At 40.5% G+C, this 25,283-nt stretch overlaps 1 protein-coding gene and 1 non-coding gene across 2 annotated transcripts in view; both read right to left on the reverse strand.

Annotated features, from left to right (window-relative positions):
- FHIT (fragile histidine triad diadenosine triphosphatase) overlaps positions 1-25,283 on the reverse strand; it is a 1,408,108-nt gene that overhangs the window by 15,996 nt on the left and 1,366,829 nt on the right. Inside the window, exon 8 of the mRNA XM_054595571.1 lies at positions 6,808-6,914. Within this exon, the coding sequence (XP_054451546.1) occupies positions 6,813-6,914 (102 nt within the window). The 3' untranslated portion in view covers positions 6,808-6,812. The remainder of the gene's footprint in view (positions 1-6,807; positions 6,915-25,283) is intronic.
- On the reverse strand, positions 17,781-17,943 carry LOC129061143 (U1 spliceosomal RNA). Its single transcript, XR_008528106.1, has one exon. It is a non-coding gene; the product is annotated as a U1 spliceosomal RNA (small nuclear RNA).

Raw genomic sequence — 25,283 nt, forward strand, 5'->3', positions numbered from 1 at the left:
AGGACACATCACATAGAATTGGGCTGGCATTTAATTTTACTAACACCATTTTAACAAGCAGTTCCAATGGGACATTTTAATTCTCTAACTATTCTCTACTTAGTCCTTACCCTCTCTTCCCTCCAGTTTTTGGACTTTATTTTGATAAGTAAGAAACTCAAGGTCTCCATTGCCCACCATTCACGATCACTTAGAGGCAGTAGAATGTGCTGCAGTATCTTTTGGATCCTCAGAGAAGTCTTAAAACCAGAAGTACAATTTAGAGCTGCTTTTGCTAGTGTATCCTGATTGATTGACCAAGTGCCCACATGATAACTCGCTTGATGCCTCTGGAATGTCAAAACAATGCAGCACTGACATAAGAGGTGGCTGAAGGACATTTTAGGCAAAGGATGGAATGAATTGCATAAATCCTAGCTATTATTAAAGGACAGGTTACAGATTATTAAAGTGGATTTTTATAGCCTTTCTTCATATAAACTTCCCATGATCTCTAGGAGAGTCTTTTACCCCATCCTCCTTTCTGGCAGAGGCAAAGACAAAGGCAACAAAAGAAAGGTAATAGGAAAGGACAACACAGAGTAGAGAGAACCGAGCAGAGAAAGAAGAAAAGTCTTGGGAATGGGTCAATATTTTTAGGAGGCTTTTTGTCATATGAGAGTATGCAGATTGATGTGTGATAAATTGTTCACTTCTAGAGAGTAGATGAGGATGAGGGAGAAGGTGATGATGATGATAGGCTATACTTTATTATCATTTCGCATGATGCAAGTAAAGCTTGAAAGTCTTAAAAATTATTTTTGGCATTTGGATTACACTGGTCTGAAAAGGATTCTGTGTTGATTGATCAAGTAGTCTCGATTGATCAAGTAGTCCCAAGTTCATAAGGGTTAGAATTAACCATAAGAAATTGGTCATTTCTACAAGTTAACCTAAATCTTAACAGAACAGCTTTGTATATTCTTTAGCCATCAGTGGCCTGTGGTAATCTTTTGCCTGGACTATTGGATACATGTTAGAGAAAGCTGGGTCTTGAGAAAACATTTTTAAAATAAACTAAACTGCACCACCACCCCCCCGCCCCGCAAAAAAAAAAAACACACACATTTGAAACCAACCATAGAACATTTATTAAAGGCAGGTTTCTAACATATAACTAGATGGTTATTCTTTTGAGTAATCATGAAATAATTCACTTAATTGGGACATTAGATTTCATTATTTCTTCTTTTTTTTTAATCTTTTTAAATTTTTTTTAATTTTTTAAATTAATTAATTAATTAATTATTTTTAAATTTTTATTATTATTTTTTTAATTAATTTATTTACTTTTTTATTTCTAAAGTCTCTATGATTCTATAGTTTGTAATTCCCAATTTCGGCCCTAGGGACTTTATTTATATTTATCTAATCCAAATAATTGAGTCTGTAATTCCTTGCCACTGGAATTTGGTATAAACAGTCTATACAATAAGAGGAGAGACAGCACAATCTTGTAGAAACGTGAATAGGAGTGTTTAAGATGAGTCCTTTTTCTGGTAAAGAGCTTTTGAACATTCTAAGGTATCATTGGTCTTAAACAAGGAATCTTCTCTTGTACTTCATGCTGAAGAGAACCTTTTATCCGAGCAATTTGGATATGGCTGCAAGAGTGTTGGAAAAAACTTTCATTGATATTGATGATACCCCCACGCAGGGTTTACCTAGTCAGTTTAGGATTGAACTCATCAAGGAACTGAAGCTAATCCTTTCCCTCTCTGGAGAAAACTGTGAGTAGTACCATGATCTAGCCCCTGGGCTTTTCTAATTACAGGCTGCTGTGCTGAGAACTGACCCTCTCTGAGAAGGATGAAGTTTTTCTAGGCTGGTAGGATAAATTTTAATAGGTATAATTCAGTGACCAGAACACATACTCACAAAGTAAACCTGTTCTTTCTTGTCCACCATAACTGGCATGATCATGATATGTGTGGTCCAGTGGTTGAAATCATGGTGATTTTTCAAAAATGTCAGTGTCAAAACTTTGCCTTGACAGTATACCTGTAACTACTAATAATGTTGTTTTGGGCTGACTCAGTTGCTTTGTAATTGCAAAGCTCTGCTATGAGTAAATAAAAGACAACCAATTATTTATAAACCAACGGCAAGCACAGAGACGAGTTTGATGAATTACAAATAAACTCTGCTGACACAACAGAATGCGGAAACCTGCCCTGCTCTGACTTTCTTTCAGAGTTAGGGGCAATGCTTGCATATTTTACAAACACACCCCACTCACTTCCCACATGGGGTGGAAAGGGGGACAGGGAGATGATGAAATCATTCCTCACTAGAACACATACCATTGCTTTAAAATTATGTAGGAAACATAACATAGATGTGAAGGGGCAGCAAAACCAAGTATTAAGTACCTAAACATGATTATGTTCCAGGAAAAATGCAAGATTAGGTAAGGAATGCAGAACCTGCTTCCGACTCAGCCCAGTGGATAGGGAGGCAATGCAGAAATTCACCTAAGCAGGAGGCAGATGTTGAATTCTTGGAACCGAAGGGTTACCAACCTCATCAGGGATGTGTCAGGGAGAGAGTGAGACAATTGCAGCTTCATTCAGCAACCCTTAGAAGGTTGTCTTTTCCTGTGCGTGGTAAAGGTAATGTCTGTTTTTCTCTATACTATGTTTAAAAAACTGCAATTCAAAGTAATTTCCTGCTAGGCAAAAGATTGAGAGAGCAGCCAAAACACCATTATATGGCATGATCAGGAGAGTTATTCCACATAACTAACCTAATGCTGATGTCCTAATGGCCTCAAGAGGCTGAGGAAACAGTTGATAGTTTTAGAATGTTTATCTTTGTGGTCCTGTGGCAGTTCTGCCATCAGAGGATCGATCTCGGTTTATACATAAAGATAGAGAGCAGGGTTTGCTACTAACTGAATGGTTTGTTAGGTATTTCCACACCAAACGTTCACCACAGTACAGCTTTTTGCCTATTACAGTCCATTTTCCTATATAGGGCATCTCTGAGGATAGGTTTACACATTCTTCTTTGCAATATATTTGTTTTTAAGGATGATTAATGGCAAATTAAGTGTTAAGGTCCAGCTCTTAACACTTGGACTCCCAGGAGAAGGGATGATTGCAGACATATCCTATCAGCCTGGTAGCTAAGTGTGCCCATGAGAGGCAACGGGGCATGGTTCAGGCCTTCATGCCTGGTGTCCTCAGCCACGTACAAGAGTGTGGTCTCTCATCCCTAGGGAAGGTGACCCCATTTTCCCACATGTACCTCATCTTCGCCATGTACTTGGTGAGAGATTGGGGAGCACTGGCGCAGGTCTGGAGTCAGCTGGCTCTGGGTTTGAATTCTGGCTTCTATTGCTGTTTTCCAAAGATGGGCATCATTTGCCTGTTTAAGGTAATTTTAGATGATCTACATTGAATCCCTCTGTAGATTATTCTCTTTTAATCCTTTTGAATAGGTCAAATCGTGAGTCTCACTTTGGTGCTGAAATTAAATGGCTTTCTAAGATGGCCAACCTCTCTGTTTAACAAAGACAGAATGAACCCATCTGAATAGCTACAGGCAAGCAAATATGAAGAGCTGGAATTCATCAGCACTGCTTTGCTCTTTTATTTGTCCTTATGTTTAACTTCTAATTACAATAATACTTGCTTTTCATTAAGGGTATGATATAAAGTTAAAGATAAGTGAATTGAACTTTAAAAAGTGAATCAAGTAAATAATAACTAAACAATATGCTACGTTGTATACAAGATGAGAAAAATCTTGACAAAATTGGAATGAATGAAATTTGGGAGACACTATACACCTCCAAGATCATATTACATAGGCACATGGTCAAATGTTGTAGAAAAGAGGGTGGGTCTGGAACAATGTGCAAGTGAGGGAAGGCAGGTGGTACAAGGTCAGGCCCATTTTGACTCCTGAGACCTGGATGCAATGTGGCTGAAGAGGCAGGTGCTGTAGAGGGTGGCATTAGCAAGGCTGACAAGGAAGTCCAGCAGGGGAGGAAGAGGCAATTCCTCACAGTGGAACCAGAGAGGCCAGCAGACCGGGTAAAAAAAACTGAAGAAAATATTTGGAGGGGTCCTGGGGAGCTGGGACAGGGAGGCCATGCTGGCTGAAGCGAGCTCTTGCAGTGAGGTGGGCAGTACAAAAACTGGGAGAATGGCCTTTGGGGTTGGACAGCCTGAGTTCAAATCTGAGCTCCATCACTTACTAACAATTTACCTTGGAATAAAACTTAACATCACCAAGTCTCAGTTTTCCTTGAACAAGTCTCAGTTTTCTTATCACCTGTAAGATGGATAATAATAGAACACATGTCCTGTAAATCTCTGTAACATTGGCTATTGTCAATCTTAAGGCTTAGCCTTTGTGCACATTGCAAATCATACAGTGTTGCAGAGTGAGCCCCATCAAAATCTTTAAACTGGCTTTGCCTTAGACTGACTGCCCACTGAGAGTATAATTAGGAAGCTTGGAGAGACCAAGTTCATCGATATTTCAGATAAACAATGAATAGGTATGTACAAATATTGTATAGCAGCCCGATTTATTAACACATTTTAGAAGTTCGATGAACAATTTAGCCCTGTATACATTTTGAGTATAGATGCATTTTCAAAACAGAGTGGGTAGGTGTCAAAGAACCAGGTGGACCAACTCAATGAGCAGGTTTCCTGAATAGAACATTTCCTTTCTCCTTTGTGTGTAAAGAGAGGTAATTCCATTATACAACAGGAAATGACGATGCTTTTAGAGAAATCTTAGGGTCCTAAGTTTAAGTCCTTCACTTCAATTATTAGTTGTGTACTGTTGGGCAACCCATGTTACCTGTCCTGGTCTCCATTCCCACATCTGACTATCTGACTGCCCAGAACACTGAAGGTGATTTATTTTCTCTGTAAACAAAAGCCCTTAATGAGAGAAATTCATGTTAGGTCATTTAAAACCTTACATGCACTGTGCAACAGACTGTATAACAAGTTAAGGTAACTGCCTTTCTGGCTAAATATATAAGACACGTCGATTCACCTGGTAGGCAGGAAATGCTAGGCCTCAAGGCAATACAGAAGCAAAACAGACAAGGCATACCGGCAACTTGGGCGAGAAGTTTAAATCCTCCTGAAGTGTCCAGAAAGTTCATTGTGAGACAAAACTCTACAACTCAGCAAGCCTCAGGGAATGCCTAGAGCTTTCTTGCCTCTACCTGAAGGTATCCATTATAGAAGAAACCCAGACAGAAAAACAAGCCTAGGAAGCCGAGCCTGAAGAATGGTGACTCCATTCGGATGGGACATTCCAAAACGACACACTAGCTTTCAGAAGAGGAATGGAAAGAGGGCTGCAGTCATGCCCTTAAGCCTGTGTTCTTAGGTAAACTGGCGTGATCTTTAAAAGAAAGAAAGAAAGAAATGAGAAAGTGAACAGGGTGAAAATAAAATATCAAAGACAGTGGCTGCGAGCACCATATATGTCCCTTCAGGCAATTGAGGGCTGAGCTGACAAACCAGTGACAGGAGCAAATGAAATAAGCCTTCTAGAATGCAAGGGCCTGTGCACAACATACCTGCACCATAATGCAGGAGAGGCGGTTACTACTGGATCTTTAAGTAATGAGAATACTTTGAAAAAGGAGATCGGAGAGAAAGGCTATCAAATGCACATATATTTTAAACTAGCTGAAAGGGGCTTATGTTTCAAAGTAAAAAGGAAACACAGCGAATGTGTTTTCTAGCCAAAAATCATGAATCACTAGACGGTTGATAGAGTTTTATATAATTCAGTTGCTGCTACTATTTGTTCACTAATTGTGTTTTAAATTAGTATCTGATCTACTGCAGTAGCTTATAACATAAAGACATTGACACAGACCAGATGAAGAAGACAATTCTAAGAAGGAAAATAAACTATGCAGAGGAGGGGTTCCTTATCTTGAGTGCATAATCCCTAAGGAGGTTTTGTAACAGGGGTGCCAGAAAAAATACAGGACAACCGGTTAAATTTGAATTTCAGATAAATAACAAATAATTTTTTCATCTAGGTTCATCCCAATATTTCATGGCACCCTATTTATTAGTGTCAGAAGATCCATGAACCCTTTGACATTGTAAAAAAATTCGGTGTGGATATATGTTTTGAAAAGGAGGGTGGCTATGTCTCTCTTCCAGAATCTTAAATCTTTGATCTCCCAGTAGTTAAACATCATTAATGCAAGGAAATAATTCATTCTTCCTTGACCTTTCCATGTGTCTGGAGCTTCCTAGCAGCCAAAGCTAAAGGGAAACACAAAGGGTAATTTTCCAAACAGCAGCTGAGGAGCAGAGGCCCAAAGTGAACGATGACCTGGCCTGCAGGCAGACAGAGCTGGTTCGCAGCACCTTGCAAACTGACAGATGAAGTTTGGGACTTGAGCCAAAGGGTGATGTGACTCCCTTAAAGGACTTTAACCTCTTAAATGATCAGGTTTGTGTCAGAAACTATCCAGTTTTGTGAGAACTGGATTGGTGAAGAGCAGTTACAGAGAGGAGGAAACAGTGAGAAGCGGTGGTGGTCTGGGGTGCGCTGGAAGGAAGAGAACAGAGGGGCAAGGGAGAAGGGACTCGCTTTTTGGAATAAGGCTTCAGGAATCAGGATTTTCTCCACTCTGGCTTTTATGTCTTTGAAATCACCACCCTAGGCTGTTGGTACAGCTGCTTTTCTTTGCCCCCAACTTGGTCAGGGAGCCCCTTTCCTGAGGCCCCTTGGAGGGTCGCAATGATGAGGAAGTGGAGTCTTTACCTGCATCATTGAAAGTAGACCCGCAGCGCAGCGGCTTCTGCTGCCATTTCCTCCTCCGATCTCCACAGGGTTGGGGAGTCCTCCTCCTCTTTGTCATGTTTCTGGAGCTTTAGAGAAAAAAAGTAGAATATGTTCATTAATGGGTCCTTGGGATTTCCTTGAACAAATTTTGTTTGGTGGCTGAACAGAATTTGCAAATCAGAGACTGGGAGGTGGGTGTCTTTTAATTGCATTAGTTGCTAGTTGCACAAATTTGAATTTGGACTGGTTTCATGTATAAAATCGTATTTCCATCATTTGCAATAAAATAACCATATGAGGCTATGTTGTGGCTCATTTGCTATCTGTAATCGTCTGCGGAGGGTGGGAGCGGGGGTCAGAGATTGAGGGGGCATCCTGCCATTTATCAGAACCCCCACAACTCTCTAATCTTCGGCTGCAGCCATTCTCACTCACTTCTTTCACTTACCTGACACTAAAGGCACTGTGTTCGCTGCCTGCCCATGGTCATTCGTCTGAGCTGGCCTGGGGTTTGCCTACCGCTTTTTGGCTCAGCCTGTCTTATATGAGCTCTGCACAGCTCCATTCAGTGAACCAAAAGTGCCAAAGCACATTTATGATAATAATACAAGGGCCATGAGTACTGAGTAAGAAAGAAGAGTGTATCTATTAAAAGAGGCTTTACGGAGGTCAACAGTAAAATAATTAAGTTAAGAAATATCAAAATATTAACAATTGGTCTTAGTTGGATCATTTAAAAATCCTCTTAGGTATCCATATTTCTTTTAAAAGTGTCCTTTATATGTATCAGATTTACATATAGAGTGAATAGAATTCCAATTCTTTCAGATAGAAGGGATATTCTCAGAACCCTCCATTAGAAGAGCTCAGTTTTCCCCTTAATCTCCTATTGCAATTCAGTTTTATTAACCAAATTTGTTATTCCTGTGTGAGACTCTATACACTGTAAATGCTGAAGGTATAACTTCTCCATAGCATGCACAGTGTAGTATGTTGTGTTAAGCCATTTGAGGAGATTAAGGCAAACAATTTAATCGCACCAAAGATGGTTAGTATTTGGGCTGTGAAGGGCAGTTTCTTCTGTGTGTACTATTTCATCATGCATCATTTCATTTAACCTTTATAATAACGCATACACAAAGTGGGCTCCATTGAGGTTCCTGGAAGTTCAAAGATCATCCAGCTAGGCAGTGGGAGCTCCAGGGTTGTTCCAAACAATTAAATTTTGCCTTTTAATCCATCCTAGGGGAACTAGAGTGCCACTGAAGAAAGGACAGACCGTTCTACAGATCCTGCTCAAACCCACCAGGTGTATTCACCCAGAAGTCAGGTCCGGCTCAAAGAATCTTGCTGACTCAGCAACAAGGTCTATTAACTAAAATAGTGGAATTTGCTAATTCAGGCCCAACTCATTCTAAATCTAATCCAGAGACTCTCCTCTTGGCAGCCTGCAGCAGATGGAGAAACTGCCCCATTGTTTCAGAGCAAACTTTGATACAGAAGGCAAAACAGTGAGGGAACAATAGCCTGGCTCTCCAGTTTGAGCCTAAAGGAGGTCCATTAGCATATAACCAGACAGGCCGCAGATATGTTTATGAGGGTCATGGATCTTCCCTTCAGAATCTGGCTGCCAGAGGCTGGTTTTACATTTTGCCACATAGATTTAATTCTCCTTAGTGGAAGGAAACCACATTAAGAAGTCATTTCCTTCCTTGCAGAGGCAGATATGACACAATAGCTACAGGCAAGTCAAACTGGATTGCTATTTTTCTACTCAAGAACTAATTTTCATTTTGATAGTAGCTTTGGATCCATTATAAATCCATCTTGTAACAATTCAGTAGGATGACAAAGAACAATGCAAAACTTAGGAAGCATGGCCTTCCTACTTCTGGTTCTGCTACTGGGAGACACAGAAATCAAGCATTAAGTGGCCTCATCAATGCAGATCATACCAGATGAATCCAAATAATTTAAAGCCTGCAAATGTTAATGTCTTTCTGATTATTAGGCGACCGTCTGTTATTGACATATGCCTTACAGATGGCAACGTTGTGCCAACGCTTCAAAATTGTTTATGGGAAATAGGAAATAAATAAAACAAAAACTAGTCATATTTGCAAAGCTCTGATGCACATAGTTTTTGATACTTCTGTTTCCCTCTTAAAGGCCCCGATGCAGGTCTGTGGCTTTCTTTAAAAGAGCAGTGCTCAGCCCTGGCTGCTCACAGGAATCGTGTGAAGAACTTTAGAAACTGCAATGATTTCATTGGACTGGGGCAGCGCATGTTTGGGGACTGTCTTCAAATTCCTCAAGCAGTTCTAAGATGAGAAGCAGTACATTGGGGGAAAAAAACCTGTGTGTATGTAGATAAAGCCCATATACATAAAGAAAGAATGTGCCTGCCTTTTAGCCCATTGCTTGTGACCCTTCCTACAGGACTGAGCTCCTCACTGCTCTTCTATACACGCCCAGTTAAAGGAGTGCACGGGCCTCAAGGCTGACTCAGCAACACCAGGCTACTGATCTAGTTCAGGAGCCTTGAATGGGAATTCAGTCTCTGCAGAAATAGGGACCCTGGGAGAGGTCCTGGTGGACAAGACTTATGTCCTGGAAGAGCCGCCCAGGTGATTTGGAAATTAAACATGCTGTGGGTTGGAGTACGGTTCTGCTCTCCTGAGGCAACCAAAGAACCTGGTGGCTGAAAGCCATTGTCCGGGCTTACCTTAAACACTGGTTTATTGAAAGGACATGATTTGCCTAGGGCAAGCTTTAGTGAAGGGGTTTCACTCCTGATGAATCTTCTAGATTACCTTCTGCTGTCCATAGGGAAAAGACAGGGACTACTTATTAATACCCAGATATTTATTCTGTCCTTGCAATGCTAGGGGAGGCCCTGCCCTAAGGCACTGAGCCAGACAGACCCCCTAACTGTCCTCTTGGGGCACCCAGGTAAGGAGAGTAGACACCAAATGGTTAAATATGAGTGATGGGGGCATTACCAAAGGGAAAGATGCTAGGAGGGACTAACCTAGTGTGAGAACGCTTTTGAGAGTCAACTTAGCTTCACAAAGAAATAGAGTGTTAGAATAAAGAGTGATGGGGGCGGGATTATCTAAGGAGCACCCAGCAAGGGCTCTCTAAGAAGATGAGGTTAGGCCTAGATTTTAACAATGAAAAGGGCAAGCTCCTTAAATTCTCTGTGCCTCAGTTTACCCCCTGTAAAAAGGGAGTAGTAAAGGAATTATGAGTAGTGACATGCCTAACACATAGTAATATGTGCTTAGCATTTGCTGCTATTATTGTTGTTGTTGTTGTTGTTGTTGTTGTTATTATGGATACACCATCCCCATGACAGTGAACACTGACCAACCCACAGAGGTTGTTTCCAGGGATAAGAGTGCCTTTACCATCTTCTTGGTTCTCCAGTGATCTTATCTTTTAGATCTTACTACCCTGTAAAAAGGATTAAAAGCTACAATCAGAATTCAGACCCAAACCAACTAATCTAAGTCTGGGAGGAAATTTCGATCCTGTAACTCTAAAATTATCTGCAATAACCCCTAACTCTCAGGGTGGTGGTAAGGAGTGAATAAGGTATTATGGTAAAGGTTAAGGCCCTAGAGAGAAAGCATGTGACAAAGGTTGAGTGCAGTCAAAATTACCCTGGGGGCATGGCTGCCAGATTTGCAAATAAAAAGACAAGATGCTCAGTCAATTTTTTTTTTTTTTTTTTGGTATATCTCATGTAGTATTGAGGACGTACTTATATTAAAAAATATTCATTGTTTATCTGAACTTTAAATTTAACCAGTCTTCCTGTGTGTTATCTGGCAACTCAGTTTAGGAGACCCCATAGGAATGTACCATGGAAAGTACTTGGTTTGCATTTGGGTTGTTCCCATACCTGCCTACTTGTGAATCTTGGGAAAGGCAGAGGAGACTGTCCAAAGGATGATCAAATTCAAGGCTACCATTTTGTCTACTCCATGGCTTATTACTGTTACATGAAATTCAGAGTAAATCACCAGCACTGTTTGAATTCCACAGTTTATTTGTTCTAAGATGTACTGTTTTTCACATTTTAACATCTCTGATATTGAAGCATGCCCTAAAATCAATGGTGTGTCATAATTTAATTGGCAGTGTTTTCCTTTCTTAGTGGTACATAAAATAACAACACTTCTCCCAGGTGTGGGGGATTCGATGCCCTACAGTCTCCATCTCTCCTCCCTGCAGTGAAGTCACAAAGTTAAATTGTGAAAATGCTCAGCACCATGGCTGGTGGGATACATGTTCCTCTCCTTCCTGTGCAAAAACTCTTGAAGCTGTTTTCTCTGATACTTGGCTCATGTGCCAAAGTTACAAAGTTTGCAAAAACTTAAGCCAAAGACTTTATTCACATTCAGCGGAGTGAATGAAGCCTGTGATGACTCCTCACAGTGAATTCTATTTCTAAAAGGCTTTGAAAAGAGATTTTTTTTTTTTTTTTGAGTATCCCACTTTATCTGCTTGAAATGATGTTCAGGGAAAGTAGTGTTAACAGGATTTCTGATTGAAATATTGATATATGTTGATTTTGACATTGTGCTCCTATCTATGCATGGTGTGTGGGTTAATAATTAATTCCCTGATGTAATGTTCCAAGTGCCTTGGCTATTGACATTTTTGGAGCTCTGTAATGGAATACAGTAGGAAGAATGATTCACCATGGTTTAAATGTTTTTCAGAATTCAGAACTAGTCTGTAGTAAAATGCCAAATTATCTTCAAAGGGGGGAAAAATTTAAAGCACTTCTTCAAGAAGCTAGTAGCTGAATATAAACTTGGGTGTTATAAAATACATTGAGATCTTTCATTGTTATTAGTTTTGTAAAACAGTATAAAGAGCAGAAAGCTTAAATGGACCATTTCTTATGGGTCGATGGTTCTGTTCAGATAAGTGTTTATATAAAGCATGGAAAGGGGCATAATTTCAATGGATGGGGAATTAAATCCTTACTTTTTTAGATCTGATTCCCTATTACTATCTTCAATTTAGTCAATCAGCATTTGATAAGCACATGATATATTCCAGGCACTGTTATAGGTCTTATGGAAGCTATAACAATAAAAAAGTCAAAAATCTTTGCTTTCTGGGGTCTTACCAAAAGGAAATAAACTTAATTCATATAAATCTAAATTAATACCAGTCAGTCTGGTATAAATATTTGACTAGAATTTCCATCATAGTGTTCTCAAAATATCTCAGAGAGAGCAAATAATTCTTGCTGGTATAGGAGTCTAGTGTTGACTATAAAAAATAGGATTCGCACTGGGACTTTACGGATAGGATCAACTTCAGTAAACACACAAGATGCGTGCCCTCACTCCTGCCACTTGTGCTTGTGCGGCTTCACCAACTGCTTGCACTACTGTCCCTCAGGAATCCCCACATGGCATTCCAGCCATGCCTGACCATCTATCAGAGGCCTCAACAGAGCTGAAATTTTGTTGCCATTGTGAGAAATTTTAAATTCCAGTGTTTCAGGGTGAAACACACACGCCAGTCACCCAGAAGATGGCTTCCAGTTTTTCAATTAAAAGGTGCCAAGAGCTTTAAATCCTACTGAGAAAGTTGCCTTTTCAATCATCTTTCAGTTCTTCTGATTAATCAAAAAGCAAGTCTCAATTGGTACTAGCATGCCCTTTGCATGGAACCAACATGCCCTCTCATACAAAGGTGGAGCCATGGAGACTCGAGCTAGACTATAAAAAGAGTTTTGTTTAGCTCAGGGATTTTCAACCTTTTCCATCTCATGGCACACACAAACTAATTACTCAAATTCTACAGCACACCAAAAAATATTTCTTTGTCAATCTGACAAAACATAAATATAATTTTGATTCACTCACACTGGACAGCTATTGTTGTGTTAGCTGTTGTCATTTTTTTACTTGAAAATCTAAGGGAAAAGAGGTCTAATACCTGACTAAATAGTTAGGTATTACATGTTTTAAAAATTATTGCTGCACATCAGTAGAAAATGGCTGGTTTAGATTATGTTTATTTTTAAATCATCTCCCACTTGTGATGTCATATCAAATTCTCTTTTAAAGTAAATTTATTCAAGTTAAAAATAACAGCTGATTCCAAAAATACTAAGTAAACCAATGCAGGAAATACGGCATTAGACACGTCCCTAACCTTGGGAGATGGTCTGGAGGGGGAAGGCAGCTGAGTGAGGGCAACAGCCCTCCCAAATGAGGGTGTGGTGGTTTCTGCTGGGCTGAACAGTAAGAAGTTTCAGATTTTTTTTTTTTTTGCAGATCTTGGACATCAAAATAATTTGCTATTATAAGAGCGCCAAAGAAAACAGAGCATAGTGTCTGTCTGCTGGGATGGCAGAATTTTTGGCAGGGGTGTGGAGGAAGGCCTCACCAAAGAGTTGACATTTAAGCTGAGAGGTAAACAATGATTAGAAATCTGTTAAGTAAAGAGAAAGGACAAAGGGTATTTCAAGCAGAAGGAACAGCAAGTATCAAGTGTCCAGGATAAAGGGAGCTTAGTGGTTGAGAAACTGACTAGAAGAGTGAGGGAAGATTACTTGCAGCCTGTGGGGATAGCTAAAAATTTGGATTTTATTTTTGGTGCAAAGAAGATATTAAAGTGTTAGAAGCAGGGAAATAAAAGGACTGGAATACTTTTCCCAAAAAGTGGCCTGGCTGGAAAATATATTATTAGAGGGAGACAGAAGTAGCCTGACACAAAGTGGTAGGGGCAGGCAGGTTGGAGTGGGGCTCAGCTGACCCGTAAACCAGTGTGGTGGTGACCTAGTGGCAATGTGAGCAGCGCCTGAGTGGGGCTCGGTCCAGCCCTGAAGACTGACCTGTGCCTCTGGTCACTTCCTTCCCAGCACTTTGTAAAGCACACAGTGATCCTGGCTCCCCTGTACAAGGCTGCTCTAAACTAGTGTGAGAAATCATTCCCTTCCTGCAGAGTATGTGTCTCTCTTCAGTCTTACACTTCTCAAAACCTCCAAGTCCCCAGGATACCTTCCTGGACCATTTAGATTAGTGTTGAGTTAGTTCATGATTTTGGATGTTGTCTCACTTTCTCTCTCTGTCACACACACACATTCAGCATCCTTCAAGCCCATGTTTCCTCCCTAAACACCAAATACTTTTTCTCTAAGTACTGGTTATTGAGCAGATAGTCACTCATTTTGGGCTTGTTAGGTGTCCTAATCAATCACTCCATGCTCTCACTTGATACCCCCCAAAAAAAAAAAAAAAAGTGTTGTGCCACCAACCTCTAGCCACCACTTTTGTTTCCTTAGAACCCTGAAGTTATTCAACTATTCCTTTGTATAAAAACATTAATTGCCTTCCTTCTTACTCTCTCTGTGAGAGATCTTATGAGCTGGAACCCTGGACTGATTTCTAGTTGGTGAGAACTTTAAGTGCAATGAAACTCAGCTCTTTGCCCTTTGCGGAGAGAAATTCAGGTAATCAGCAGAGCATTCATCATTTGATTAGCTGCCAAAGCTCTGACTTAAGCCTAACTTGCTTGAGTAAAACAAAAGATTTTTTTAGTGCTGCCAGTGGGGCCAAAGTGCTGAACTAAGCTCTTAATTAAAGGAGTATAGAATGTTGATGTTTAAGAATTTGTAACCCCCAAAAGTATTTATTAACTAGAAAATCACAGCACTGGAAAATAATTATGCCAAACCACTGTACTATAACAGAACCCAATTGCTTATCCAATTATACATTAAAGTATCACATTGTCAAGCTGATTGCCAAAGCAACATGTGAGACTTTGCCATCATCACAATTTGAACCAGATATTCTTCAACGGAGTGCACTGAAAATGGTCTTCAGAGCATCCTATACACCCTGTAAAACCTGTGCAAACCAAGGTGGGCAACTCACACCTGCCGTCAGAAAATCGCTGTAATTGGTTGGACATTAAAGTTTGCAGGTTTTCCATGGGAAGCTTGTTAGGAGTGGCTCAGAAAAGAACAACCCTGGCTTCTGGTCTTATTCAGAGTTGATTTCAATTAAAACATCAAATGAGTCACTTCCTGTCAATGGGGCAATCAGTGAGGCTAACTTGAAACCTGAAAAGGTTAAAGAAAGGGCCTCCTGGGTCTGCTGCACTGTCCCCTGGCTGGCCACCATTCCCAACTTTCTTAAGACATCAGGGCGGTTAAGGAACAGGACTTGGAAACCAGACTATGTATGGGGGGTCCTGGGCGGGTAACATGGGAATCACTACATTTGAGAATTATCTGCACAGAATGAAGTGCAATCTTGACTTATTCCTAGAACGCCCCACTGCTGAAATTTTCCTCAGAGCTTACTCTCGTGAGCTCCTATTTGTAAGGGATGATACTGATCCTGCCTTGTAGCTGAGCTTAGCATTTCAGATGGAAAGCTGGCAAGCTCATTATAGCAATAGCTCGACCAGTGGTAGAGCAATCAGTTGTTTTCGCCCAGTAGTTCATTCCTCTTCAAATTGTAATAAGCCCTCAACAATAGTTAATTTGGTAAAAAGCCTCCTCTCTAGCTCCCATGTTTATGGAGAATCATCATATCACAGAAATACCTATCTTTCTATCCTCACTGCTTACTGTGTCTGATACCCAGCAGCAGAATTTCCAAAAGCATTTGTCACATGTACCACTGAATTGCACTTTCCTTGTCCACTCACTTCATCCCCATTTTCCAGACGAAACATCTGAGTCTCCTAGAAACTTCCATCGCATGGCTAATTAGGAACAGTATTTGCTGGGATTAGAAATATAGTGTGTGGCTGCTAGAGTTCTCATGAATCCACTCTGTAAATTCTTGGGAGCATTCTTTTGCTTAATATTTTAGAAAACATGGTTGATAAGGCAGTATAGAAAAAAAACACTGAACCTGCAAAGAGAGATTACCCCCCATGCTGGCTGGGTCAGGGTCCAGCTAGGTGTCTCCTCTGGAAAGGCAATTACACCTCAGCACAGTCCTCAGTAAATAATGCTGATGACCAGCACCTGCCCCAAGCTCCATCCAGGCTGAGCTGTCCTGGTTTTTCACCAGGTAAGAAACCGGGGAAGCATCAGGAACTAGAGATTTCTACCAGTTTGATTTCCTCAGGCCTCCTGTTTCTAAAAACATGCTCACCGAGACATGAAATGAAAGTTTTTCTGAAAGAAAGTCTGTGATGCAGCAAACTTGGGAGAAGGAAACATTTATTCAAAAAGCAGTTTTCTTGGCCAGTCACATTCTGTAAGCCTTTCCCCAGTGTTTGGGATATTGGCGCTGGAGCGAGAGGGTTGTCCTTCATTCCTAGAGTGATGTCAACCTGTGGCACTCAGAATGAGGAAAGGGAAAAGGCAAAGGAAAAATTTCTGGTTTTGTTCGAATCTTCTAAACATTTATTTCATATGCATTATGGCTTCTTTTTTCAAAAGCACTTTAGAGAACCTTTAGAAGCACGGTCCAGGCAAGATAGCAATTCCTTAGGGCTGTGGAATGTCAGCACTGTGAGAAGTAAAGCCAACACAGAACATGCAATAAAAAATACATCACCATAAACATGGCTGCAGACTCCTGCTCAACACCATGTTCCAGGCAGCAATGACTGAGCTCTCAAGATAAAACCCATTTGGAGAAGCTGAACCGGTTTGGGGAGCTATACAATACAGGTCCCCTATGTGTCAGAAGCTTGTTTCTCTGCAGAACTCATTCAACTATTCAACTATGGTAGACAGTATTATGTCCAACATAGTACTATTACCCAAATAATTGCTACTGTGCATACTGACACAGTGAATCGCACTGTGCAGTAGAGAGCAAGCCAGACAAGGCTCAGTGCCTTGTAGGAGGTTTCCTATCTAGGAAAGAAGACAGACAAGTAGCAAGTAATCAAACCTATTACTACCATGAGAGAGAACAATAAAGAACACTACAAGACAATGTGGTCAGGAAAGACTGCTCTGAGGAAGCAACAGTTAAGCTGAGAGGGATCAGAGAGTGCAAATACCCTGAGGAAGGGCAGAGGTACCTGTGTGGTCTGTGAGCTGGCTGCAGAGCAGTGCTGAGGCAGAGGGAGGGAGGGCCTAAAGAGGGGGCAAAAGGCAAGCAGAGAGGAGAGGGAAACGACCTTCCTTGGGTACTAGAGGCCAGGAGAGGGATCGGTGATTTATTCAGTCACATTACCCTTGTCCAACACCCACTTTTGCTAGGCTCAGAAGAATGACAACCAGGTGGAGACGCAATAAGTGCAGACTCAGGGAGGGAGGGTGGAGAGGCCCGTCAGAACAGCTGGGCCCGGCTTTGGCTCTGAGCATGGGCAATGCCACTCGGGCTTCATTTGTGCTTCCTGGGCCTCTCCCTCACCTTAACATCAGGCCTGCTAACAGGAAACTTTCCACAGAAAAGCAGGTGAATGGCAAACTATTTGCACAAGTGGTGACCACCCTGGAGCAGGCTGACCTCGCAAACTTCTTTCCAAATGGTCACCATATGTTTGGCACAGCTACACAAACTACCCTAGCACCATCCGGCCAGGTGCCTGGCACCCACCCATGTGCTGGCAGATGAAAAATGGCTAATGTGAAATCTGTATTCCAAGGGTACTCACAACTCTGCTGGATTACTCAAGATCCCTTCTTTCTACAAGACTGCCATTCTGCCTCTGGTTACAAAAATATAATCCCTGTTTGGAGTAACCTGCCCTCTGTCACTCACAAATTCCTTCAACTCTGATGGAGCTGTTCTGATGCCCTTCAGAGAATTTGGCCTGTGTAAATTGCACAAAAAAATTAGGAGCCAACATTTTCCAAATGCCTCTCTCTATTTCATCTAAAAAACTTCTTTATCTTTAATGAAGACATAAAGCCTTGGATGTGGCTGAAACGCTAAGCTTACCATGTGTGACAGAACTTTGTTGCACAGGATTTCAAGTGTCTTTTTTCCCCCTGGTGTAGGGGGTATGGATGCAGTCCTCCACCATCACAAATTACACACTCAATGTTCCCACATTTGGGGAGATCACAGGGGTCAGCACACCTGGGGTGCAGTGGACAAGCCTCACCCTGGGAAAACCACCTTTGTGGTCATGCTATCTCCCCTGCCAGGTTAGTATAAATATGTTTTTTATCTTTTTAAGCCAGAATACTTCAATGGAAAGAAACTGAGGTTTCCTTGTTGCAGACTCAGTTGTATATAACCCATAAGAGACAATAATCCAGAAATAAGCAGAGATATAAGGCAATTGCAACACATATGCTTCCCCATCACAGTGAAAAATTAAAAATGCAATTCCAGGCTTGTGACTGTTTCAAAGCATCAGTCTAGAAAAGAGATACTCTCACTTTTTCAGCTTCCTAGTGTGCATATAACCTCCCAATTATTCATTACTGAGATGCTCAAGAGGCACTGTAGAAAGAGCCAAGCCTGGGATTAATATTTATACTATAAATGTAAATAGTATATAAATAAATAATACATATCACAATATAAATTATAAATATACAAAAATATAAATAATATAATTATTTATATATAGAAATCCTAGGCTTGGCTCATATACATATATGTAATATAGCTGGATTTTTATAAATTATAGTATTTGATATTCCTATTAAAGCTGAAAATATTATTGTTGGGAGTTACACCTGTATGAATGAAAAACCCATAAAAATCTTTTAAGACTCCTAATCTTTTAATTAATCTCACCTCAGTGCCACTAAAGGGTTTAAGGAAGTTTATTTGGTTGATTTTAAAGGATAAAGAATCAAAATGATTTAAAATAGTTTTTTATTATTTCAGGTATCAATGTAAAGGCCCCAAAACAAATATTTTTTAAAATGCTTGTTCCTAGAGTCAGTGTTTGATACTTTTACGCTTCCCAGTCCAGGTATCTATGGGACACCAGCCTCCCTTCTGCCGTTGTTCCCAAGAGGTACTCATGCCCTGGCTTGAATGCTCCAGGGATAAGGCTCAAAGTACTCCCTGAGCCTGTCAGACCCTTACCTGACTAGCTGTGCCACGACACCATTGTCCTTCACTCTAAGTCTGAGTCTCCCTTCCCCCCATTCTACCCGTAAGTCCCAGCTCCAGTGGTTAAAGTCACATAGGGCAAGAACAAATTGGTGAATTTGAGCCTTACCTAAATCAGGTAATATGGTGGGCTTGAGAGGATGTGGACCCTTAGGGTCACTCTGGCATCACTAGTGAGAGGGGATACTAGTGCAACCTCTTTAGAAAACAATTTGGTTTATCTCCTAAAGCTGACATTCACAAAACCCTATGGCCCAGCAGTACTATTCCCACCATACACCTGAAAGAAATTCCTGCCCACCACACATGAGACTGTTCAAAGCAGCTCTGATTAAAATACAAAATACCTGGAAATGACTAATATCCATCAGAGGGTAGAGGAATAAACTATGATATATGATACAATGGAAATATGATACAATGGAATATTAGACAATGATACAAAACGATTGCTTGGTAGAGACAATTAACCCATATGAATGAATCCTAATAACACATTATTAAAGAAAAGAATAACTACCAAAAGATACATAGAGCATGATGATTTTTTGTGAAGTTAAAAAACCCCTCAAAAATATACATTCTAAGAATTCATAGAGATGCCTAGACCTATGCTAAAAACAACAACAACAACAACAACAACAAAACTGAAGCAATGAGGACCATGGGATTCAGGATGCCGGATTCCTCAGTGTTGGGGGAGGAGGGTACTGGGCAAGGGTTGTTGTGTGGGCCTGTCGTACGGTGAGATGTAGGGTATTATCAAAATTGTACCTTTTGTTTTGAGTGATGATTTGCAGATACTCATAAGTCATTGAACACTAATTAAATGACTATGTAAAAGCAGGCCATAAATGAAAAACAAGCAAAAATGGCCATCTTTGGGCAACATGTAGGACTGCAACATAGAAAAATCGCAATCTTCCTTACTATGGAAATCCCGCTTCCATTCTGAGAACCTCCATAGGATTACAGCATCATAGCATTTGCCATGTGAAAGCACTGGAGTTATTAATTGAATTCCAGATGTCTGAAATTGATGTATCCCTTCACTGAATCCCCCGTAGGATTTATTTTCGGTATAACACTTCACACAGGATGCTGTTCTTAATTAAAACTACTCTGCCTTAAGAGCTTTATGTCTGTGAGACAGTCATCCAAACCTTCTCCTCTTCATAAATTTGCTCTTATGTCCTATTTCTGAAGCAAAAGTAATACTTGCCTGGATTTTAATAAACATGTCTGCAGTAGTAATATAAATTTTGCATGCTTTCTACATTTCATAATTGCTTTAGCCCTTTTATGTAGATGGGGTTTCTTACACCAGGACTGTATTTTAAGGGCTTTGAAGTTCTAGCTCCATCTCAGCTTCCACCATTTGAGGACAACAAATGGTCTGCTGATTGGTATATAGGCAGGAAGCAGACATGATGTTGAAAAAAAAGCCATTAATTTCCAAGCTATTTGCTCTTCTCCCTCTTTAATTTTTGATTTTGGCAATAACTGACTCTAGTTCATTGACATTAGATGAAAGCCTAGTAGCTGATTTATCAGTCCAAGATCTGTGAGTGTTCCTAATTGGTAACTCAGACTGTGTCAATCAGATGCCAAAATTCAAAATTTTTAAAATTTTTTGGCATCCCAAAGGCAAAACAACCCACTGGTTGGCTGTCCTTTCAATTTGCAAATAGTTATTTGGGTCCTGAGTGGAGAGAGAGCTTGACTACTTATAGAAGGAGTCAGATTCAGGACTTAATAATTCAGCCAAACAGCAGCTAAATCTTGAGAAACAAATGCTGCTCTTTAGAAAACTGACCCCTCTCCCTAGCCGAAGGAGAAATGTTTTCAGTCCAGTAACAGTGGCCTTTCTGTTCTAGGGAAGTGAAAACGTCAAAGAATAGGAGCCCAAGAATAATGACAGCACAATTGTATTGTTGTTCTATTTCTATTGTTATTAATAGATTTCTATTAAGCGCTTGCTAAGTTCCAGGTACCAGGTTCTGGTACAGAAATTATCCATTTAATCCTCTTAACAGTGTCATGGTGCTGTCATCTCCCTTTTCAGGTGAGGAAGGTAGGCCCAGAGATGTGACCTTACAGCTATGGATGGTGGGGTTCTAGGGCCCCCTCCCTCAACCTTAATTGTCTCATGGACGGTACTAACCATCTGCTGAGAAATAGAGACTAAGTTGAAGTGTCTAAGTCAAAGCACTTTTGCATATAGAATCTCAATGGATCAGCTTTGAGCTGAAAGAGGCACAATATTATTGTCCCCTTTTTGCAGAAGAAGCAACAATGACCCAGGAAGATCAAGTGAGTAACTTGAGTCTTACACAGTGTTGGACAGAGAACATTCACATGCTTCTCTACTAAAAAGGACCCTCAATTAAAAATAACAGGGGTGGCCTGCATTTAGTTTCTGAACTGGAACATAACTGAGGAAGAATATACAAGGGGCCCTCTTGTTTAAAAAGCAGAGTTAAATTCTAGGTAATAGCCCAGGGCAGTTTCAGCTCAGTCTCCCGACCCTTTCCTTCTAATGCTCTGATCCTGAGTGATTTGGCCCTTGACACAGCTTTTTTGGTATGACAGGCTCTTACAATTTCACCTTCATCTCTCAATCCTTTGTGTCAGTCCCCACCCTATTACATAGAAGTGGTTCCTTAGACAGCCTGCCTTGTCTCACCACCAGCCCTTTGCACATACTATTCTCTCTGCATGAAATACATTCCTTCCCCTGCTCCTCCAAGGCTTGACTAGGATACCCTTTCATGTGGTTCCATTTCAGGAAATTTATTCTTGGATGAGTGTCTTCTAATTTGTCTATCTTTCCCACCAAATTATAGGTTCTATGAGGGCAAAATCATATCAATTAGCAATATTCAATATTTTCTTAAACTACCAAAACATCAGTATCACATGGTTCCAGCCAATACCTTAGCAATGACCTTACAAAATTAGTTCTAGGAACATAGTAGGTATTCACTTAATATTTCTTTCCAAAATAAACAACCACTTCAGATATTCAGAAGGCTGGCACAATTATAGCCATCCTTAGACTCAAAGAAGAGTTTATGTTCTCAAAACAAAATGTTACAATACTAATGCAGAAACAGAGACATATGCAGTAAGAAATAAACAGAACAAAATAAGATTTCTTTGTAGCTCTCATCAATCTGAAATTTAACTATATTTACTTAATGTATTTTTAAAGAATCTGAGTAGAAAGCCAAATCTTGAGTGTCCCTAGTCCTAGCCCATGGATCACAATGGCATTTCCCTTTTTCAAGGATGACTAGAGAGAAAGCCAAACAGCCAGCAGAAAGGCAAATGAAAGATATGTTCATACCTGCTCAGAGGTCAGCATCCTACCCTTATTTGTGACCCATAACTAATAACAATTTTATTGTTTCAGAGGTTGGATAGTCACCGAGAAAGTTGACCTCTGGCTGTCCCAGAGCTACTCATCCTTTGAAGAAGCTTGAAAAAAGATGGAAACGGGCAGAGGCTGTGTGGGGAGTATGTTTTGGGTGAGCTGTGAGCGTCCCTGACCACAGCTCTTTCCTGAGCTGGCCCAGCTGTGATGCCTGCAGACCTTCCAGCCGGTGGGTGACTGAGGCGGGTGCCTGCATCGCACCCTGCAGGAGGCCTGGCGTCACACCTGCAGGCTCTGCACATTTCCTTCTCATTGTGGACTCTTCCACAGGCTTCTGGATTGTGTATGTGCACAGTCTGGATCAAATGGACGGGTATTTTTGGCCTCTGCTCACTGTGTATTACATTTTTAATCAGTATATATAATTACTTACCACAAGCTGCTGGGCCAGATTTTCTGAGCATTGGTCTAATTAACTTAAGCTTGATAATTATGTTTCAGATACCATAGCAGTATGCATGGAATTTGTAGATTATGCTGCCAGCTTATTTGATTCCAATAACATGTTTTCTTTGACAGTGGGTTAGTTTTTATTTTTTTAAATGGCCATCTGATAATTATTTAGGTTTCAAAGTTTCCCCTCAAACAAAATCATTCTGCTATTTAAGACAGTTTCTCTAATAATTAACACAGACTAGACTGAAATAGGTTTCTATGTATTTTTACACATGCAAAGCTGTTTTCACTAATATAAGCCACAGGCTGAGGAAATATTAAAGTATAAAGAGTTCTGATGATTAAATGGCAGCATCTTCCATGTTTTGACTGGCTTTGTTTTTTCATTTACATTTCCCTTTGGGTTGATGAAAAATGAAAGAAAAGGAGAAGCAAAGGAAACTGAAAATCTACAACACTTGTATGTAAGAAGGTCAGCTTCTGATTGAACTAGGCCATGATAAATTCCCACACGAATAATAACCAACTTACTGAGTGCTCACTCTGTGCCAGATACTGTGTTAAGCTCTTGTGTGGATTATCTCATCCACTCATCCCCACAACCCCATGTAGTAGGCATGTGTTATGGGTTGAATTGTGTCCCCACCCCCCAAAAAAAGATATGTTGGAGCCTTAACTCCCAGTACCTCAATATGTAACCTTATTTGGAAATAAGACCTTTACAGAAGTAATCAAGTTAAAAATAAGGTTATTAGAGTGGGCCCTCATCCAGTAAGACCAGTATTCTTACACAAAAAGGAATTTGGACACAGAGACAGTCATGCACACAGACAGAATGTCATGTGAAGATAAGACAGAGATGTGGGTGATGGAAGTGAAGCAAGGCCAGACATTGCCAACAAACCACCATGAGCTAGGAGAGAGGCATGAAATGGACTCTCCCTCTGCGCCCTTAGAAGGAACCAATATTGTCCATAGATCTCAGAATTCTAGCATGGAGACCTGTGAGGCAACAAATTTCCATTGTTTAAGTCACCAAGTTTGTGGTATTTTGTGAAGGCAATGCCAGAAAACTCATACAGTATGAGTTTCTCCACTCTCCATTTTACAGATGCCAAGTCTCCGAAAATCCATGTGATGTGTCCAAAGTTGTCACATGGCAGGGATGGAGTCTACAATCAGGTTTTTCTGATTCCTAAGCTCACACCCTTGACCTCACCCATGCCCTTGACCTCGCCCACTCCCCTGATAACTGCTTCTGCTCAGAAGGGCAGGGAGAATCAATGCAACATATCCCAGAAATGGCTGACATGCTGTGATCAATCAAATGCTTCTATATTAAGAGTAAGACTGAGGTGATAGCTGTTTCCAATTTTAAATACAGCTGCTTTTATGTAAAACAGAAAATGATGCTGGAAATGCCTGTTTCCTAGGTTCTGAGAAGAAAGAACACAGAATTTTTTTAGAGTGAAGGCAGCAGTGTTATTTTGTTTTATCCACCTATAACGTAAGAGAACAATGGGCCAAAATATCGCTTGACAACTATGAAAGGCATAGGGGGAAAAGAACAAATAAAACAGCACAACTTAAGAGTAGAATCTGAGAAGAAAGGACAGGTAGGCTTTCCCAAACTGTCATAATGGATGGAAAGAGAAACAAGTTTCCTCTCTAAAGTCCACAAGCATAGACTGAGAGTAATCTTAGGAAGAACTGCAACCTTAGCCCAGGAAGGAAAGCACAGGAATAAGAAGAAAAAAACAAATCAAGACAATTCCCCAAGAATGTCTACTGGAATAAACCCAAAAGAAAGCTTGATACCAGGCACAGGAAGGAAGCTCAAATCCATTGAGGGTCTATTTTATAAATTTCCCTGAAAATCTTGTGAAGTAAAAGCTATCACCCTCAACTTACAGGAAATAGGGGCCCTGAGCTGCAAACAAATTAGCTCAAGGTCAACTCTTTCCCTGGCCCAGCAAATCACTGGTAATGTCTACACAGAACATCAATGCAAAAGGGTTGTCCTTGAGACACTAAGGAAGAGTTCTCAGGAGAATTGCCTTTCTCCTTCTAGACCTGTGGTGTCTCTATGTTTATGAGTATATGTGCAAGCTCATACTCAGAACATTATTCAGAATTTTTACAAATTACATCTAAGGTTCTCTAGAATAGTTCTTAGCAATTTTAGGCATGTCAGTACCTTTGAGAAGCTGATCAAAGCAACAATTTCTTTCCCTAGAAAAACCGTATACACAAACACACATATGGAAACTTTGTATAAACTTCCCTGGGCGGGGTGGGGGGTCCACGGGTCATAGCTTTAAAACCCACAAAGGATATTTGTGCCCCAAATGATCCCAGAAACATCACAATACTACACACACATATAATGTGCCATTGTCCACCTTGATTGGAAAAGCTGCTCTCCTCCATTACTAATTTGTATTTCTTTTGTGGTACTGTATCTTGCTCCACTAACATTGGGGAGCTCTACTGTACTTTATTTTTCTTTATTCACCTAGTACATCTGTGCCCCACATAGAGTAGGTATAAAGGGAATCTGCAGTCAGAAAACCTGGACTTGTGATCTAGCA

Source organism: Pteronotus mesoamericanus, unplaced genomic scaffold, assembly GCF_021234165.1.
Source record: "Pteronotus mesoamericanus isolate MK-2021 breed Mesoamerican mustached bat unplaced genomic scaffold, CSHL_Meso_final scaffold_54, whole genome shotgun sequence".
NCBI classification, from domain to species: Eukaryota; Metazoa; Chordata; class Mammalia; order Chiroptera; family Mormoopidae; genus Pteronotus; species Pteronotus mesoamericanus.